Source organism: Ptychodera flava, chromosome 7, assembly GCF_041260155.1.
Source record: "Ptychodera flava strain L36383 chromosome 7, AS_Pfla_20210202, whole genome shotgun sequence".
NCBI lineage: Eukaryota > Metazoa > Hemichordata > Enteropneusta > Ptychoderidae > Ptychodera > Ptychodera flava.
In genome coordinates, this window is record NC_091934.1 from 25,933,480 (window position 1) to 25,955,225 (window position 21,746).

Consider the following 21,746-nt stretch of genomic DNA (forward strand, 5'->3'; position numbering starts at 1 on the left):
TTTCTAACTTTTCATATTCACGTGATAAAATAATACAAAAGTAAAACTTTGAACAGTAAAGACGAAATGAAAAAATATGTGACGAGATGGAATTATTTATTTTTTGACCAAATTTGCCATTATTAAACCCAAAATTTCAGAGAGATTAAAACATTTGATGGAATACTTCAACCTTCCAATATTGTCAATTTTGAGTAGCATCTAATTCATACATATATGTATTGTACTTTTGAAACAATTTTTTGATAGGTCACTGAACTCAGTTTTTTACAATATGGCAATTAGCCAGACTTCACAATTTGCATACTCTCTCATGATCATCATTTTGTGTGCTCTTCGGCAGGAGCAATTGACCTGGCCAGATTTAAATTAACTCAAGTTGGCTTAGACTGATAAATCCAAAAAGTTCACTGATTCATTTAAAAATGAATCAATTTAAAACTTTCCTTAGAAATATGACTATACAAAGTACTAATAACAGGTAATGTTGAACATCTGTGAGCGGAATGGCGCAATACGTGTTTATTTTGTCTGCGCGCACATCCTTTACAAATATGCGTGCTTGTGATAGTTGGGGGGACTTGAAAAATTTTGATCATATAGAGGGGCCATTTGAAATTTTTTGAGGGTATTGAGGGGAAAAAAAAAAAGATTTCAATCGCGATTCCTCCAGCCAGCCCCCTCCCCCAATCGCTATTTGTGAACGCAGCCTTAAGTTGAAGGTTCAAGACCAGTGCATAACCAGACCCAATTCATCGACAGATGAGGTTAAACAGTAAAATAAACAATGCTGATAGGGAGGCAATTTCCAAGAAATTGATAATATATTTCTAAGAAACGCATAACTTGATCGCCTTTCTAATGCACTCATACACCGAGCATTGGCGCGTCGATACGCTCAGAGACAGCAGGTGACGCGATCGGTTAAACTCGGCCTAAATCGTTAAATTTCTGCAAATGTTCCATATGTTGCGCATGTTTTCTTCATCAATCGCTTGCCAGGCTGGTATTTATTACATGCCTCGGCGTTAGTGCAAATATGTGCATTGATTCGAATAGGAACATCCGGGGAGTTAGCGGGCGTGTGAACGATGTACTGACCGGTTTCCATAGTTACCCGGTCCGGTGAAGCCCTTCGACGTTTTCGATGTCAAAGTAGACGCTTAACGCTAGATGTAAAATATCAATGCGCGCACTACTATTTTGACTTTCGTTAGAATCTGTTTGATGCTGCTCGATAATGGTAAAATTGTTTGCAAATGCCCTGCATGTAACTAAATGTCATATAGCGTTAACTGTGAAAGGCATGTAATAAAAATATTATTGCCTGAATACATGGGTTTATGTGCCCTCGCAGCAGGAGACAATTTGCCCTCCTGGCGGGGCAAATTGTCACCTGCTCTCGGGCACATAAACCCATGTATTCAGGCAATAATATATATTATTGAATTTTGTTGAATTCCATTCACCGTATTTCTATCAGTCGGTATTCATTATTAAGTACGTCTTACTTGTACCTTCATGCCTAAAGCATACTTAGGCGTGTGAGTATTTTTACGTCATATGCCAATTACATGCTTTCTCCACGTTAGAAAACTTCATTCCACAATCGTTTACATAGTTTTGATGTTCATCAAACTGAAAACAGATTCAGAGATACGGCAATATTCTTTGATTGTACATTTAATTGTCGCACCCTTTGTTTACAAAAAATGTGTTTAATCATTACATTTCGGCATATTGATGAATTGGTGTAGGGAAATCGTTTATGAGAACGCCACACAAGTGGCATTAGGCCAGTGTTCCATTATCATATAGCATTGCTAAAACTTGATGTTGTATTTGAACAAGAAAGTTGCCTGTCTTAAGGAAATTAGAGACATTTTCACCTTGCACACGCTGTATATTTAGAAAGTGCCCGTGGTGTCATTGCACTGCCATCCCGGTCGAGCATCTTTTCAACCATGGAGGTAGAAGCGAGAATTACAGTACCCCCATGGTTCAACGATGACGACAGAGGAGGACTGAAGGGGTACACAAAATAAAACTTGGTGTCGGGGGAGGGGGTTTGAAAATATTGGAGCACAGTGCGAGGCCCCAATATTTACTTTGTGCGAATCATACAGACATAATAATGAATTGGACAGAAACTGTTCTTCCATAAAACACAGTCCCTCTATAGAGGGACTGTGCATAAATGTTTTATCAGATTTTGAGGTACTATGACAACCGGAAGAAATGCTTTTTTTTTCATGAGAAACATGAAACTTTGAATGAAATCCCATATCGTTAGTTATGGATGGGCAGTGCCAGCAACGATACTGCAAATTGGAAATGTTTATAGAAATCTATGGAACGAAGAACAGCTTAACATTTCCATAAAACACTTTGATTAATCCAGCAAACATAAAAAATCAACAAAAATTCTCAAGAGAACTCAGGTACTAACGCATCCTCGATGTTTCAAGTGATTGACTGTCATTGAAATTGTGAGATATGTTTCTAAAAAAATGAAACAATCTAGTTATTAGTTCTCCAGCATTATTTAAAATCTCCCAATATTTATTCAAAATCGATTCTACGATTTTCACAAAGACGCAGCATTGTCATAGCATCTCTAACATCCATCGACTGTATTCATTATAAATGCAAATGGACAGTTTTGGTAATATCCAATCACTGAACAGGCTGTCAAGCAAAGGGTGACACGACATCTCGCGGTACACAGTAAGGCCGGGGGAACTCTAGCGCCCTCTACCTGGTCATCGCGTGCATTCCTGTATGGTGGAGTGGACAGTGGCGCTCAGGTACGAGTCTCATGAAATGGACATATACCCACATACTGGTTTCAAAACCTGCAATGCAATGAAAAATATGGCAATTATTCCTTTTAGGTAGAATACAAGTCGGGGACTTTTTTGGAAACTGCAATGTTTACAATATTTTTCTGATCTTTTGTAAGTGGACAAGTTTGGGCAAATTTCAACGTCTTGGTTTTGTGAAGAGCGAACATTTTTATTTTTGTCTCTGAGTTCACACTTCATGACATTATTCGGCCGACTGTTTTTTCTCCTTGAATCAAAGAATGGCCGTGGAAATGTAGAAGAATTTCATTACTCAGTCAGTTCACACGATGATTACATTAAAATTGGTCCAACTTTCATCATTATCTCTATGAGTTGTATTTCTGAGTTACGAATAACCCTTATTGCGCGGTATTACTATCGGCCAGTCTCGTTTTGATCAATAAATGAAAGTAAGAATGGTTGTTACAAGTAGCGATGACCTTGACTTTAACCGGTAAATTCCTGAGTAAGGCATAAAGAACTTTGATGACGACAAGTCAACTCTAGTAGCGTTACGTTAACAGTAAATTGAAATTAGTAATCGTGATTCCCTCTCAGGGAGTTGTCATTTTGACGGGTGTTTCAGTGGAAATCAGGGGGGGTTAGTTTTACAACACGGTTAGGGTCGTCAGATATTACAAAAGACAGCTTAGGGGAGTCGTACTTTGCATAAGCTGTTTTGTGGAACAATGTAGCATGGGAACAGGTGAATTTCCTCTTAACCGCACATCAGATGGCGTATTTGTCACGTTGATCTGAGCGGTTTGAGTGGATCGCGTTGTTTATTAAGCCTTTGGTGCACGGGCGTGGCAATTGGACACTCACTGAGTGGATGTGTTGAGATGTGCTGAATTTTCAGTCATTCAGATGTATAGACGGATATTTGGTAATACTCTGACAGATTTGGAAACTCATGGTTAATTTTTTTCACTTTACTGGCAGTAACAAAATGATTAAAGGACGTACATGATGCTACATTCAATAAGGGCTTTCTGTCAGGCCCCCTGGCTTCAGTCTTGTTAGGGGTAACCCTCAAAAAGTGGGACAAATCTCTCGAGCTTGACATCTGCAAACAAGATATTCACATCGCTTGGAACTGATAAGAAGAGTTGAATTCTGGCCCTATTTCAGGATGTTTGCATCAACCAAAAAATGTAGCAAATTAGTCCTTCGTCAGTCTACCCGTTAATTTGAGACAAAACTCGACATCACTTGATTAATTTCAGAACCCCTATGTAAGTGCTTAGATCCACTTACAGATATAGCCACGGTCCTGCCCTTGTTACTGTCTGTAAGCATTGTTTAGTCTTGTAAATTGGTCAAGAAGAAAAAAAAATACCATGAAAGGTAACACGCTCACAGATCTGAAGAGCTTGAGACTGAAGTCATATTAAACAGTAGCAAAAATGTTTAATGTTCATAATTATTACAGTTAGCAAATTAAATCAAACAGGTAGAAAAAGTCAAATCTCCAATAATAAAGTGACTACTAAACGCAGTGAAAATACTTGAAACATGAAACTTTCAAAGAAAGATCTGCTCTAGAAATACATCAAGCAGTGAGGGCTAGCAGTTACTATGCTGTCATTTTGGCTAATTGGTTCTGGTACTAAGAGATTATGCAGACTGAGTGAAAATCTAAATATTTTCATGAAACACTTTGATTAATCTAGTAAACTCGTACAATAAGAAAGTTCAGAAACTTCTTCAGAAAACTCGAACAAATCTATCGTATCATCCATCCGCTGTTTAAATCGTCCAATACTTTTAAGACGCTGAAAAATCCAATAATAAAGTTGTTCTCAAACATTCCTCAATAAACAAGCAGGAATTATTTCGGGAGGGTTTCATGATTTGTACAAAAGATTTTCACCAATCAGAAGAATAAACTGTCGAGAAGAAATCCTTTTCAAAGTGTGGAATCCGTGGACTGCTCGCTCATTATGCATGCAAACGAACAGTCATTGTACTATCCAATCGCTGAAGAGACTACACACAAATAGTCTTGGTGACTAGCGACAACCACAAGACTCAACAACCATCTCTGGATAAACGGCAACTGTGAGGTCTCCTTCCTCGTCCCAGATGATCAGAGGGATGGGTGACATGGCATCCGGTACGCAGCAAGGCCGGGGAACTCTAGCGCCCTCTACCTGGGCATCGCGTGCATTCATAAAACCCTGTATGGTGGAGTGGACAGTCGCGTTGAGGTATGAGTCCAGTGGAAACGGACAGACACCCATACACAGACTGGTTTCAAAACCTGTAATACAAATAAAAATACAGCATATTTGAGATCCTAATTAAAAGGAAACATTGATAATATTTCTATTCCTAGCCCATGCACGTATACTCAGCAGCATTCAAAATATACAGGGCTTCTCATACAATAATCAATATAGCCTTATTTCACCTCGCCTTGAAGAACATGAATTTGAATTAGCAAAGAATCTGACAGAACTTTCCATCTGTTAAGATTATCACTAGAATAGCTCCTATTTCACATCACTGAGTCGATAAAAATCGCGTAAAACTTTGTAAAATGTAAGTCTGTTTACAAATTTGCAGAGTCATGATCTAGCTCGCGAGTTTTTCTTCATAGAACTTGGAATGCATAACGTTTTTTTTCAAAAGTCAAATCATGTAGAAAACACCACCGCTTGGAACTGACGATATTTCTTGAACCATAACATTGTTACCAGATGAACAAACAGTTTTTGTTTCATTTGATCACAGAGGGAACGTAGTTCTATGTTGGACATCTATATTTCAGTACTTTGTAAAGAAATATGTAACAAAATCACTTTACATCCGGGACACTCACCGTGAGGAGATATTATCCAATCATACCCTAACTCTCTGAAGTCAACTCTCACTTTGTGTTTCCTGCACACGCGTTGGCTGGTAACCTGGGAAACAGCCCTCTTTGAGGACTGCCATGGTGGTGGTGATGTTCTGCATATCCCTTGCCACTCACGTTTTTCGAAGGCCAAAGCAAATCGAATACTAGAGGGCGCTCAGCGAGGACTCGCTCAAGCTTCAGAATTAGGACGGCCGTAACATCTCCAGAAACGTCGACGGTGAAATTGAATCTGGTAGCGGTTCCGGCTTCGAGGAACAGCATTGCCTCATCTGTGACATCAAGTTCGATCTTCAAGTCGCTCTCTGACCTGTTCTCAGAGTTGCTGGAAAGTTTTAAGATTTGCTCTGTGTCGTGGCTGACGATCAGTAGATGTGGTGACGTTGACAGGGGCAAGCTGGTCACAATGTGTAGGTACAGTTCGGCTGACTGCAAAATGTAGTTACCTGATACGTCTTCTTTCAGATCAAATGATAAGACACCGCTGTCTTCATCGGCTGAAAATTAAACGTTAAGCTGAGAATAATGGTCGACGTTTTGAGGACACAATCAATGGGAGGGCGTTGACTTGATGAACATGGCGGAAGAAGGATCGTAAGTCATCGATCTAAATTTCAGAGCAACAATACGAAAAAATAGACAATGAAATATGTTGAAGTTAAAGGGCGGTGGTCGTCGGAACGGCGATCAAAGGTCGCTAGGGACCCCTAAGACCAATATAAACACTGTATCCAAGCTACGTTGGCGATTGATGAAAGTGAAAACATGTTTGTCTTAATGTACATCGTAAAATTTAAATGTCGCAGCTTTTTTGACATGATGCATCTATATATAGTGCATGAAATACATTGTTTGTGAACAAGAAAGTTGCACATGCGCAGTTCCGACAACCACTCTCCTTAAATAGGTTTGAAACACAAACATTACTTTTCTCATAAAACGTTCAGTTGTGTAATGCAATGTCAGTTGATACTCGCAGGCGTGATGTGAGCTGGGTAGTTTTATTAGCTCCGCTGTCAGCGACGCGGAGCTTATCAAATAGGTTGATTTTCCGTCGTCGTCCGTCGTCGTCGTCGTCCGTCGTCGTCCGTCAACAATTGCCTTCTCCTCTGAAACCACAAGTCCAATTGCTTTGAAATTTTATATGCAGCTCACTTGGGGTGACCTCACTTAAGTTTGTTCAAATCGTAGTGAAATTTGCATATTTGTATTTTTGGGCATTTTTTGGTGTTTTTGGTAAAAAAATCTTCTCTGAAACAGCTTGTCTGATTGCTTTGAAATTTGATATGCAGTTTACTTAGGGTGACTTCAGTCAGATTTGTTCAAATTGTGGTGAAATTTGCATATTTGTATTTTTAAGGCAATTTTTGTCATTTTTGGTAAAAAAATCTTCAAAAATCTTCTCAAAAACTACCAGTCAGATAGCTTTGATATTTGGTACATATGTCCCTAGGGATGATCAATTTCAGATTTGTTCAAATTGTGCAGAAATATGGAAATTTGCAATTTTTGGTCAAAAAATGAATTTCTCAAAAGTACTGGTCTGATAGTTTTGAAATTTGGTATACAGGTTTCTATAGATGAACTAAGTAATATATATTGAATTTCTGATGAAATCTGTAATTTTGTATTTTTGGGGCAATTTTTGCCATTTTTGGTCAAAAAATGTGTATTTCCAAAAGTACTCATCTGATAGCTTTGAAACTTGGTATACAGGTTCCTACAGATGAACTAAATGATATTTATTGAAATTATGATGAAATCTGCAATTTTGTATTTTTGGGGCAATTTTTGCCACTTTTGGTCAAAAAATGTGTATTTCCAAAACTACTCATCTGATAGCTGTGCGATTTGGTATACAGGTTCCTACAGATCACCTTAATGATATTTATTGAAATTATGATGAAATCTGCAATTTTGTAATTTTGGGGCAATTTTTGCCATTTTTGGTCAAAAAATGTGTTTCTCAAAAAGTACTGGTCTGATAGCTTTGAAATTTGGTATACAGGTTTCTACAGATGAGCTAAGTAATATATATTGAATTTCTGATGAAATCTGTAATTTTGTATTTTGGGGGCAATTTTTTGCCAATTTTGGTCAAAAAATGTGTACCGGTATTTCCAAAACTACTCATCTGATAGCTTTGAAATTTGGTATAGAGGTTTCTATAGATGAACTAAGTAATGTTTTTTGAAATTATGATGAAATCTGCAATTTTGAATTTTTGGGTCAATTTTTCCATTTTGGTAAAAAATTTGTTTCTCAAAAAGTACTGTTCAACAGCTTTGAAATTTGGTATACAGGTTTCTATAGATGAACTAAATTTGATCTTTTGAAATTATGATGAAATCTGCAAATTTTATTTTTTGGGGCAATTGTTGCCATCTTTGGTCAGAAAATTTTATTCTCCAAAAAACTACTTATCAGATAGCTTTGGTTGACATGTTCTTAGGGATGATCCAATGTGATATATTCAAAGTACAATGAAATCTTCTATCGTGTATTTTTGCAGCTATTTTAGCCACTTTTTTCTGGCCACTGCATTGAGCTATCAAAGATTTCCACCTACTTCATCAACATGTGTCAAAAATTGTTATTCTCTACATAAACACAGCGGAGCTATATCGGCCGCTAGGTCGCTTGTTAGTTTAGAGTTTTGCTATAAGTAGGGGCTAGTCTACGACGTATCAGATCAGAACGTCGGAACGTAGCATAAACTATTAAACTAGGCCTACACATCATGCCTGTGTTGATACTACATCAAGTTGGGCTTCGCGCGAGCCGCACGACAGAGGCCCAAGCCACACAGTCGATGCAGTCCAGTCCCCCCAGGCCTATATACAATTGCAGCTACTACATAAAAACATCAATTCAGAGGTAGTGCTGGTGGGGCGACGTAATGATTTCAATGTTGGTATAGAGCTCAATTGGGAAAGTTGCCCCAAGCGCCGCCCCCCTCCTCCCCCCCAAAAAACCCCCCAAAATTTAAAACGCCTAGAGCTGTTTTTGTGTAGACGATAAATACCTTTCCCGCCTTTGGTCAGGATTAAAGCAGTACACTTCTCCAGCGATAAAGGTTTTCGTCCCCTCGAAATATCAAAACGCTGATATAGACTGATTCTTTCGTTTTCAGTTCATCAACAAAATTTCCACTCCTTATTCTGTGTTTTGCACGCTGTGTATGCCTTTCTCACAGCAATGCGCTCATTTCTTCAGACTATAATAATAATTTCCAACCTAATTACTTTGTCCCTGAGGCCGCAACAAGTCACTGCATGATTTTCAAACATCCTTACCTAGGTTTGGCAGGTACTTCGTGCGCCCCGGTCTACACTGCATTTCGTTCGGATAATTTGTGCACTTTTGCATATTTTCCTTGATCAGGTCAAGCAAGGCCATGTACTTGAAGTGCAGCTTGAGCACGTGTTCGGTCCATCCGTCCCAGCGATGGCGATGACTCTCCTTAATGTCGAGATCGTGGGAATCGCCGTCGCTTTGTTTCAGCGGCTTGGAATCAACCCCCACATTCACTACCAAAAGGCAAAGCATCAGGCAGAGCCAAGTGGGTGCTCTTTTGGACTCCATTATAAGCGAGGAGTGGATATAACACGCAAACAGTATGGCAAGGTATATGTTGTCGATATCACTCGCTCACGATCCGCGCCTACTGTCCACTCTCAGCGAGTACGTCAACTGAAATGGACAAGCCTGGGACGCGCAAAAGTTTGTGATGTCAACTTCAAACATCCTGGAGTGTAACAAAAGGGAAATTGATACATTGTTGTTTCCTCATCGTCCGGGGAAATGTACAAGCACCCAACTCCTGAATCAAAACAAAAGGGACTTTGAAATCGATACACTATCTCCGCAGCATCTTGTTTCCAACTCGAACGTGTACACGTGTTCAAAGATATGACTTCGAATATGTGTCGGTAATCAAAAAAGGCAGACTGTTGTTGACGCTGTTCTTAGCTTCTGCGCTTTTGCTGTTTTTGTTAAACAAGTATCAATTATGCACGTGACAGTGTTCTTTCAAAGAAGTGTTCCCGTAGGACAGAAAAAAAACCGGATAGGAAATTTAGTGTTTACTGGCAACTGTTAAACTCTTATAAGGCCAAGAAAAATAAAGTTTGTTGTGCAGCAATGCACAGTTTAAAAAGTGGCATATGTGTACAGTTCTGAATGGAATGTTAGTGTCAGTCAATTTTGTTTACAGTTCTGTTTTATATAGCACTACGTTATGCACTATCCTCGCGTAGTTTTTGCTTTTATTTTCATTCACTTTATTTCCTCAAGAGCAGAAAAAAGGTTGACGCGGCGGGTCTGAATTGACGCGCGCGATGATGAGAAACAAACTTTTTATTTTTCTTGGCATGAGAATAATATTGAAAATGACACGTGTACGAATAATGTTGTTCTTTGAAAAATAGTTTAGTCATCCTTAAATCATTCCTGAGACTCAAAAAACCCCCAACAAGACAAAGTTAACTAATGCACATCATTTTTTGTCCATATTTCTCTCTCTCTCTCTCTCTCTCTCTCTCTCTCTCTCTCTCTGTCTCTCGTTTGCCCAACAAACAATAAGAACGTCAATTGATCGCTTCATACAGGCTGCAAAGTATTAGAAATGTGTAGAGATACATCTGGATTTGATCAAAGCCGCCGAAAATTGCAAACGCATGCCTTCTCGAATATTCGAAAAAAAATCTAACTAATTGTTCAATGTTACCACACAGCCCGGTCAGTTGCTCGGGGACAGATACTCGAACGATCTGGTTCACCGGTAACGAAAAGATGGAAGGGGTAATTTTGAAGCTCTTATAGTAAGCCTACACGTTCATGAATTTTTCATCATCTCAGATTTGTGAAAATGAAAATTGTATTTTCCCAATGGAGTTAACACAGGGATAGCGGCCATTTTGAATTTGAAATATCAGTAAATATTAGGTTATCTGTATCTTTGGTACCGAAATGTGCCCGGTGACATCTCATTTTTGTCAAGGGAATTGTTAGACGTTTGGTCTAGGAAAGACAATTTCGAGGCGTGTACTACCTTTAAGTTATTATTGCCTCGAAAGTGAAGGATTTAAACTTTTTTTTTTCTGAAACTGTCCTCAAGAAACTTTCTATCATTCTCTCACCAAATAATAGACTGGGTTCAAGTCGGTGAATTAAAAAAAAAATTTATAATAGTTTCTCTGAAACCTATCCTATTTGACAGCTCAGCCAGGTTTTCCCAGCGATTGAATGCGTCACGTTTGAGTCTGCGCAGTAGTGAGTTAGTTTCTGCCGGATTCACAGTACAGCGTTCACTCCACTCATCGCGTTCACTCCAGTCATCGCGTCCACTCACACGCGCGCGCGTTTCACATGAAAGCAGAATACAAATCATTGCGTTCACTCCACTCAAACATTCACAAATCACAGACTTGAACCGAGTCTAACCGAATAAAAATTAAAAAAGTATGGTTCACCGCAAAAATGATGGTACTAGAGAAACAAATTACCTAATATTTACCGATAGTTGAAATTCACTATGGTCGCCATCCTGTGTTAACTCTATGAAGCAAAAAATAATTTTCGACCCCCGAAAAATTGAGACTGTAGATTTTTTTCCTCACTCCAAGAGCTTTAAAATGAGTCCCAACAAGTAGGAGATCAGAAAAGAATTGCAAAAGTTTGAGAGTCCGAATGTCTGTCCACGAGGCGCATTCGAAAAACTGACCGCGCACGAGAGAAATAGCTGAGCAAAATTTCAATCGAAGCTGTTTGCTCAGCTATTTTACTCTCGTGTGCGGTCAGTTTTTCGCGAGTTTCTGTCCTCGCGCGCAGTTGAGCAAAATATCCAACGTGTTTGATATCCTCGCGATACAAATTCCTCACCGTGTACCCCAGAGAAAGTGATTTTCCTCACGTCAGTATTTTTCATTAAAGCGCGCGTGTTGAGATCACATGACAGTGCAAAATGACGCAGTCGCTTGTGATTCAATACACGGCGAAGGCCGCTTTTCGCATTAGAAAGATAAGATCGGCCAATCTCTATATCTTTTTGGTAATCAATTTTGACCACAGGCGTGATGTGGACCGGGCAGTTTACTGTGTAGAGTTTAGGCCTATGCTACGTTCCTACCTTCTGATACGTAGACTCTAGGCCTAATGTATGAGAACGTCGAAACGTAGCATAAATTCACAGCATAAACTCTATACTATTAAAACTACCCAGTACATCACACCTGGGATTATGCCGGCATTGGCCGTGTATCCGGAACCACAAGTAACTGCGTTTATACGGGCCAGGCTACGGGCGGTCATTTTGCACTGTCATGTGGTCTTCACACGCGCACTTTAGTGTTGGCGCACGTCTTCCTTGTCAATCATATATTTTAGTCATTTCGGTTCCGTAAAACAAACATATATCGCCTGTCGTCGACTTAAATATGTTGATATGCGAAGACTCAATGCAGTGTATCCATAACGTGCAATGTTATTACTGAATTCCATCGTAAATAATGGGACGGACCATTAGATCTTGGGAGGGGGGTGGTCAAAAACAGAAAAAAAAATTTCAGAGCAGAAAGTTAGGAAAAAAAATCTTCAACTAGTTTGCAAATAAAAAATAAATAAATAAGAAGACAAAGGCGTAAAAAAAAAATCTGCAAAAGTCTTTAAAATTTTGATTTTTTTTAGATTTTACCGACAGAAAGCAACTTTCTGTATTTTTTAGTACATCCTCCCGGCACATTTATACATTTAGAGTGACTGTATCCCTTATACTGGAATTTGTGATTATCTTATCTTTTCAGGACTTTTGTATTCTGATCACTTGAAAATTATGAAATTATAGAGCCTGTTTTCTACTTGTTTCCTGCGTACAAACCAAGCAGGTACACTAGTAAAACATTGAAACTATGGTATGGTTGTCAAGACAGAAAGTTGTATTTGCCTTTTAAGATCAAGGTAAACAGATGCAGGCCACATCAGTTTCATTTTTTTCCCAGCATTTTATTGCAATGATGAATGCAAGAATGGGTGAACAAGTAGAAACATGTCAATAATTATAAAACAACATATCAAGTCATTATGTATTATTTTGCTTTTAAAAGGCATTTTCAATTCTTTTTTCTCAAAAAACAGCCTCAAAAAACAACAGCAACACATGTTTTAACATTCAACAATACACTACGTAGAATGCCATCTATCCAACAAATCCCAACACAAAAACACACAAAAGGGTTGAACTTTGAAAGTTTCTCAATAGCAAATACTGAATAACTCTGCATGAATAATCGTTTTTGTGTAGCAAATTTCAAAGAAATTGGACAAGCCCTTTCAGAGAATACAGATTTTTTGACCATGAATGGCATAAATTGCCCTAAAAAGACAAATATTGAAATTTCAACACATCTATACACATCAAATCAATTTGGACATGCTGCTATAGAGAAATAGATGTTTTGATCAAAAAAGGGCAACAATTGCTCTAAAACACAAATATGCAATTTAACTATATTATTTAGCTTATTTTAGCTTCTCAGCTTGTCAAAATCAATTGAGATCATGAGATATGCATGATGTTTGGTGGAGTGAATGTAGGCATTTCACCACGCAGTAGAAAGGGAAGCCAGGAAACCAAAATAGTCAATTTTCAAAACTATAGGAAGCTACTGAGGAGCAAGAAGACCATGTTTCAGAGGAAGATGTGTAATCCGAAAAAAATGCTCCCAAAGTGCCACCAAATAACACCATTTTTATCTCTATTTTTCAAAAGCTCCAACAGCAGGAGGGGGGACACCCCCTCCTGACCACCCCCGCAAAAATACTCCCCAAGTGCCACCAAATAACACCATTTTAATCTCTACTTTTCAAAAGCTCCAACGGCAGGAGGGGACACCCCCCTCCTGACCTCCCCCCGCAAAAATACTCCCCAAGTGCCACCAAATAACACCATTTTAATCTCTATTTTTCAAAAGCTCCAACGGCAGGAGGGGACACCCCCCTCCTGACCTCCCCCCGCAAAAATACTCCCCAAGTGCCACCAAATAACACCATTTTAATCTCTATTTTTCAAAAACTCCAACAGCAGCAGGGGGACACCTCTCTCCTGACCTCCCCCTCCCCCTCCGTGACCGCTTGCGTGGCCGCTTGTGGTGCTTGGCACCACATCTTTGCCCTCTTTATGTTCAGACAACGACGAACTAAAAAAAAATTATAAATCTGAAAATTTACTCTGAAAAAAAAAAATTTGCACAGCTAATCTCAATTGGAAAAAAAAAATTTCAGAAATTTACAATAGTAAAAAAAAAATTTCACAATTTCATTGTGACCACCCCCCCTCCCAAGGTCTAATGGTCCATCCCTAATAGCATTGGACATTACAGAAATGGGCCTTGTTGACAAGTTGAGGAGGAATGTTAAGCGGTAAATATTGTGGAGGAATTTGATCGAAAGTTGCCTCCATGGTAAGATCTTGTCATGGTCCATCCTTTTCATATTTGCCACATGGATACTATTATCCCGTGCAATTCATTGGGATTGCTGTATACCTCCATGTTTCTAAAAGTGTGCATGTAACAGCGGGCAGTGTCCGAAGGTAGCCTTTTTTACCCTCTACTTTAAATAGAATGTATAACATATCTTTTGACCCATTTTCCACATTGCCTCTGAAATACATACTCTTTGGATTTTCCATATGTTGTAAGATGCTCTTAAATTACTGCTCATGTTGTTAAAAAAGTGGTGCGTATGCCATTACATACATTACCTGTCGTACTTTTATTAGGTGACATAGAAAACACAAATTTTAAGCGACATTTGTTAACTATCTTTTCATTAATGTCCTGTGCTATATTTCATATGACTGAAATTTGATTGATATGCAATTAAGTAGTTCCCAAAATTGGCACAAAGGATTGGTTCGAGCAGATTCGTAGTATCCATTTTGCATTCTCATTATCCGTACTAGTTTGCTTATTAAATCGGGTTGTGACTCTCCGGATTATTGCATTTTGCTATGTAGACTGACCATGAAAATAATTGATAAGAGAGAAGACACAACTCCTATAATTATACCTTTCCCGGCTTAATAGAGTACTTGGCAAGTTTTCGTCAAAATTGTTGCAGTAATTCTTATTATATAATCAATCAGTAAGAGCAAATCGGTTGATATGCAAATTGGCACTTGATAGTCAAGATGTAGTTGTCTCTCTGCTCAAACGCATATTCGCAGCGTTCATATATGCAGGAAAGTACATCGAAGATTTTACATTTATTATGGAGATATATCACGTGTCAGATACAAATACGTAATGAGAAATGACGCGTCATACTGCCTTCGTGCGTGCGTGAGCGATCATATTTTCTTTGTATTATTATCTGATGCAAGATCTAAAGTAAAAATCTAATTTCTTAAATCATTGAATATGAAGATTTCCGTCACTAATGCCCCTTGCAAAAAATACTTGTTGAATAATTAACGTCCAATGAGGGACGAAAACTGTTCGACTGTTGTTACATATGCCAATAACAAGTTACGCAGTGCTGTGTACTCAGAAAGTACAGGTCTTTCAGCTTGGCTGTGAACAAGTGCGTGTTTATCACACACGTTTTCTTTCAAAGAAGAAATAGAGTGTGTTGATAAGCCAGACACTAGAATTACCGACTCGTAATTGGTTAGACAAGCGACTTAGCGGCCGATAGAGTTCCGCTGTGTTATGTAGAGAATATCTATTTTTAACACATGTGTTGATGAAGGTGGAATTTCTGATAGCTCATATCAGTAGCCAGACAAAATGGCAAAAACAAAAATACACAATTGAAGATTTCATCATAAATTGAAGATATCACATTAAGATCATTTCTAAGAGCATGTCAACCAAAGCTACCTGACGAGTAGTTTTTTGAGAATCAAATTTCTGACCAAATATAGTAAAAATGCCCAAATTAAAAAAATTGCAGATTTAATCATAATTCCAATGTATCATATTAAAATAACCTGTATACCAAATATCAAAGCTATCAGACATGCAGTTTTTGAGAAACAAATTTGTTAACAAGAATGGCAACAATTACCCAAAAAATACAAAATTGCAGATATCGTCATAATTTCAATATATCAATTTAGTTCGTCTGTAGGAACCTTTATACCAAATTTCAAAGCTATGAGACGAGTTGTTGTGGAGAAACACATTTTTTTAACCAAATGTCAAAAATTGCCCCGAAAAATAAAAAAATGCAGATTTCATCATAATTTCAATATATCACATTTAGATCACCCGTAATAACCTGTATACAAAATTTCAAGCTATCTGACCAGTACTTTTTATAAACATTTTTTGTCCAAAAATGCCAAAAATTGTCTCAAAAATAGAGAATTGTAAATTTCATCATAATATCAATATATCACATATATCACATTTTATTCATACTTATAAACCTGTATACCAAATATCAAGCTCTCGGACAAGCGGTTTTATAAAAACACATTTTTTGACCAAAATGGCAAAAAATGGCCCAAAAATACAAAATTGTAGATTAAATCATAATTTGAATATATCGCATTTTGCTCATACCTATAAACCTGTATACCAAATATAAAAGCTGTCAGAAAAGCGGTTTTTTCAGAAGTGACAAAAATTGCCTTAAAAATACAAATTTGCATATTTTACCACGATTTAAATAAGGGAGCGTTCAGTTATTATGGCCGGGGGTGGGCCGGAAAATTCTTCCTGCGCATCAGTCAAAATAAGTGAACCCCCCTACCCATTGTACCAAAAAATTGATGACCCCCCCCTTTCAAGATGACAAAAATTTCATGACCCCCCCCCCCCCCACATTGCTTGAGTAAATTAGCTGCACACGAAAACACCTCAGGGGTATGGAGCGATAAAATTCCCCCAAAAAGAGCTTAGATTTTTTCAAATGACATTCCTTACAAACTCAAAAGGTGTTAATGCTCAGATATCCCATTCTGACTTGCTATAATTTTGAAATTACCCCTCCGCAAAGGGGTTGGACAGAAATTACTGGTGGATCATCATCGCAATATTTTTGCGCAAGCGTGTGTGTACATATTTTGATATTTGGATTTAATTAAAAATCAGCTGTTGATAATGTTGATTCACTATACACGGTATACATATATTTTCTCATACATGTTTGAGGAATCTATGTGATACTTTCTCAATGCAAAACTATATCTATGCATTTATTGATATTTGATAATTTACATAAATGTACTTAAATGAAATAGGGTTGTTACAACTGGTATGTGGACAAAAAGTTTGACCTCAGAATTTCACCAAAAATGTTCATCCACTATACTTGGGAGTCAATGATAAATATTGTGGATAATTTCTTTTTCCAATGAAAAACTTGGTATACTTGTGCATATACCGACGTTCAATAATTAACATAATTGTACTTGATTATAATATGATGGTTAAAGGTGCATATCATTCATTCATTCATTCATTCATTTTATTCAGTACTTTGGCCACCGGCCTATGGTACAAATATACACTAATTATGTAGAAAAATACACACGGACACAAGAGGGATATATACAGTAAACAAATATTCCATATAAGGATAAAGTATACTTTAGAGCTTGAACTAAACATCAACCTGGTTAATCAACTCAAGGTTACGCCTTTCTCTGCGTTTGAAAGCAAAAAATACAAACTTTGCAAAATAAATCACACTCTGGGAATCCAACTGCATAAGCCTCAAATTTCTGATACGTATAATCTCTATAAAAGTAGGTTGGTAAATATTTCCGCCGTAAATCATTGTAAAGCGGGCAGACCAGACAAAAATGGAACTCATCTTCTACTGCTTGAAGATCACAAAAATTACAAAGCCTACTGTGTCTAGGGATGCCCTTTGGACGATCAGTTTCAATCCTTAGCTGGTGTGCAGATGATCTCAATTTACAAAGTGACCTTCTTAACTTATTATCTTCAATGACATCAAGATACGATTCATATTTGAAAGTTAGCTTGAATTCTCTGTATGTGTCGAGTTTAGAATAACGAGAAAGATCAGAGGACCACAACTGGGCATAGTTATCATGAATTCTCTCCTTAAAAATATGAAAAAATACTATTTCATCACCAACACCTTGGTTTAGCCATACATAGCCAAAACCATATGAAGATAGTAGTTGTTTAACATTGAATGCCCAGCATTTTCGATTATTTTCTGCTTCACTATATTGGTATTTATAACACTGCTGTACAAAACGATGTTCACTCATCTTCAATATTTTAAACCAGTATTTGATGATACGAATATATCTTACACAGTAAAGTGGGGTTCTCCCAAGTTCGCCATAAATGACTGGATTCGAAGTGCTGTCATAGAGACCAAGTACATATTTACAAAATTTACGATGTATCTTTTCTATATTCTCGGCCTTGTGAAATCCCCATAATTCACTGCCATACATTAGAATTGGTAAAATTTTACAGTCAAAGATTTTGATTGAAATTTTCACATCAAGTGATTTAAATTTTGACAATGACTGTTTTAAAGCAAAAATTGCTTTACACGCTTGTTCTGCTAAAGTTTTCTGGGCCATATACCAAAGTCCGCTGGACGAGAACATGATTCCAAGGTAGCTAAAGTACGGTACAACAGATAATTTTTCGCCTTTATAGAACCAATTCTCATAGTTCCTTAGGCCACCAGCTTTTCTGAAAACTACTACTTTCGTTTTACTTACATTCACTTTAAGTTTAAAGGTGCATATCATGTGAACAAGAAATCTGATTATGGAATTTCACTGAAAATGTTCATCCACTATATATGGGAGTCTATGAGGAAAGTATGAATAATTTTTTTCCAATACAAAAATAGGTAAACCCATGTATTTATGTACTCTCGATTATTGATATGAATGTACTTGATTAGATTAGGGTGGTAACAAATGGATGTGTTCGCCAGAAATTGGATTTTGGAATTATACCAAAATGTAGATTCACTGTACATGGGAGTCTATGAGGAAAATATGAATAAGTTTTTCCAATACAAAACTATCAAAATCTGTGTATTTATAGACATTTGATAATTCATTTTAAAGTACTTAGTTAGCCTAGGATGGTTAAAGGTTGATATGTGTGCAAGAAATTAGATTTTGGAATTTCACCGAAATGCTGATTCACTATACACTGGAGTCTATGAGAAAACTAAGAATAATATTTTTACAATGCTAAACTAAATTAATTTGTGCTTTTATAGGTGTTTGACAATTGATATAAATGTACTTGATTCAATAGGGTATTAAAAGTTCAGATGTGGACAACAATTATGATATTGGAATATTTCACCTAAAAGTATTGTAGTAGTCTCAGTACAGGTAACTGTTAAATAATTTCCCTGACAAAACTTGCTATATCTCTAATATGTAAGTAATAGGAATTGTTCATTGCCCTCAGTGCAGTGAGCTTGATTTACAATAAGACAAGCTCAGAGTTGTCAAGTCATGATGTTCATGTGACAGATAATTATACTTTTGTTCAGATTTACAGGTGAATAACTTCAGAGAATGAAATCATGCAACGAATCATTTTTATGTCCCAGAATATTTCTGAACACTGAAACTGCTTTTTGACGGGACTGATACTTATGAAAATTAAGTGACCCCCCCTCTGAGCTGTTTGAAAATACATGACCCCCCCCCCCTTGCAGTTTTCAAATTTGAGGTGACCCCCCCCTGATTTTGCCGGCCCACCTCCGGCCATAATAACTGAACGCTCCCTAAATCTAACTAAAATCACTGTAAGTAAACTGTATATCAAATTTCAAAGCAATCGGACATGCGGTTTTAGAGGAGAAGGCAATTGTTGACGGACGACGGCGACGACGGACGACGACGGAAAATCAGCCTATTTGATAAGCTCCGCGTCGCTGACAGCGGGGCTATTATTTGTAAGAAAAACAAGCAAAGGGATTCTGGTCTTAGCAGAGACGGATCGCTATTGCCAGACACAGTGTGCCAGTTAATGACCTCTCTCAAGTAAATAGAAAGGCAATCGAGCACTGACACGGTAGTCCAGTCAAAATAGGGTTAGACCCACCACAAATTGCAACAGAATTTTTTTCTTCGGAATGCATTTCAGAGAGGTGCCCAGAACAACATATTAAAAGTTTACTCGAATCCACCTTGGGGAAATATGTCTAATTTGCATAAATCAAATATGGCGGCCAACCATCCAACAAAATAACATAATTTGCTATATATCACATGTTAAACAAGCTATTTCAGTGATTTCAAAGTCTGACACTAGTAATTTGGCCCAGGGAATTATTTTGGAGGTATAATGTTCCTTATAGGTATTTTATTAATTTGCATAATTCCAATATGGCGGCCAACATTCCTACAAAAGACATTTTCGGTCATATACCACGTATTAAACAAACTATTTCAGTGATTTTAAAGTTAAAAGTATATTTCTTTGGCATGGACAAACGATTTTCAAGATGCTATGATTTGCATAGGTAATTTGTTAATTTGCATAATTCCAATTTGCTGGCCAACATTCCTACAAAGGACACTGTCGTCATACACCACGCATTAAACAAGCTATTTCTTTGATTTTAAAGTTTTAATATTTTTCTTGGGTATGAAGAAACACTTTTAGTGGCTCAATTTTTACAAAGGCCCTTTGATAATTTGCATAAATTAAATATGGCTGCCATATTAATGCCCAATGGCTTAATAGCGTCTAATATAAATAACGGTTTTGGTATAGTTTTTAGCACTAGGAAACTATCAAGAAGAAACTGTTAAATCCTTGGACATTCATTTTTAAAATGTTTTGATTTTTCTGTATATGACGACTGTTAATGTTAATGAATGTTAGTCTTCTGAATGATATATTCTCTTTTTAAATATAACATTGAATTCATCTGTGTGTGGCATTTTCGTAATTTGTAAGGGTGTTTAACACTCTACAGTGTCAAAGCATGTAATCTGTTAAAAAAGGGGGGTTTACTGTTAAAAAAAGGGGTGTTCAAAATCTTTAGTTTTTAATTTAGACTGAACCCCCTTCTTATGGATGGGTGCATCTTCATAAGATCCCTTAGATGATAGGCAAGAAGTCATCACACATACCAGCAAAATACAATAAACACAACAAAGCTAAAAAACAGAAAAATGATATGACCGAAATAAAAAGTGTCGTAATACACACAAATTGAAACTTAGCACTATTGCAAACAATGTCAGATTCATAAAAACTTTCTGGACACACAAACTCAAAAAATCTGAAAACTGCATGCTTTAGCAAAGACTTACAATTAATCCAAACACAGAATCCAACTATTACACAATACAAAGAAGTACATCTTGAGTCATTTTTCCAAGTGTCATTTTTCCAGATGTACATGTTTGTATCGTGTAACAGTTGGATTCTGTTGGGCTAATGAGTTGTTTGAATTAATTTTAAGTCTTTGCTAAGCATGCAATTTTCAATTTTTGTGAGTTTGTGTGTTGATCACGTTTTTAAGAGTGTGACATTGTTTGCATCAGCGCTAATTTTTAATTTGTCTGTATTGTGGCATGTGTTATTTTTGGTCACATTATTTTATTTTTTGCGTTGTTATTATCTTTGATGTGTTTATTGTATTTTTGCTGTTATATGTGATGACTTTTCCTATCATCTAGGGGGATGTACCAAAGATGCACTCGTCCATAAGGAAGGGGTTCAGTCTAAATTAGAAACTAATGATTTTGTCCACGACTTTTTTAAAACAGTAAACATTAAAGATTACATGTTTTAACACTGTAGAGTATAAAGCACATATAAAAATCAAAAATAATGCCGTACACAGATGAATCCAATGTTATATTCAGAAAGAGATTATTATTAGATGACTACAATCATTAACGGTTGTCATATTTAGAAAAATCACAAATAATTAAAATTGCATGACTTTCTTACAACTCAATAGTAAACGCACATCAACATATACGTATTTTAATCCGTTCGGAAGTCATATGTAAGTCTACCAAATTTGCTTTAACATTCTTTTCAAAATAC

At 37.1% G+C, this 21,746-nt stretch overlaps 1 protein-coding gene across 1 annotated transcript; it reads right to left on the bottom strand.

Moving 5' to 3' along the window:
* Window positions 1-4,282: 4,282 nt before the first annotated feature.
* Window positions 4,283-9,373, bottom strand: LOC139137103 (uncharacterized). The gene is made up of 3 exons (XM_070705068.1): window positions 9,003-9,373; window positions 5,671-6,203; window positions 4,283-5,109 (listed from the first exon to the last, which is right to left on the bottom strand). The coding sequence occupies exons 1-2, from the start codon at window positions 9,289-9,291 to the stop codon at window positions 5,719-5,721; spliced, it is 774 nt and encodes a 257-aa protein (XP_070561169.1). The 5' UTR covers window positions 9,292-9,373; the 3' UTR covers window positions 4,283-5,109; window positions 5,671-5,718.
* Window positions 9,374-21,746: the final 12,373 nt, after the last annotated feature.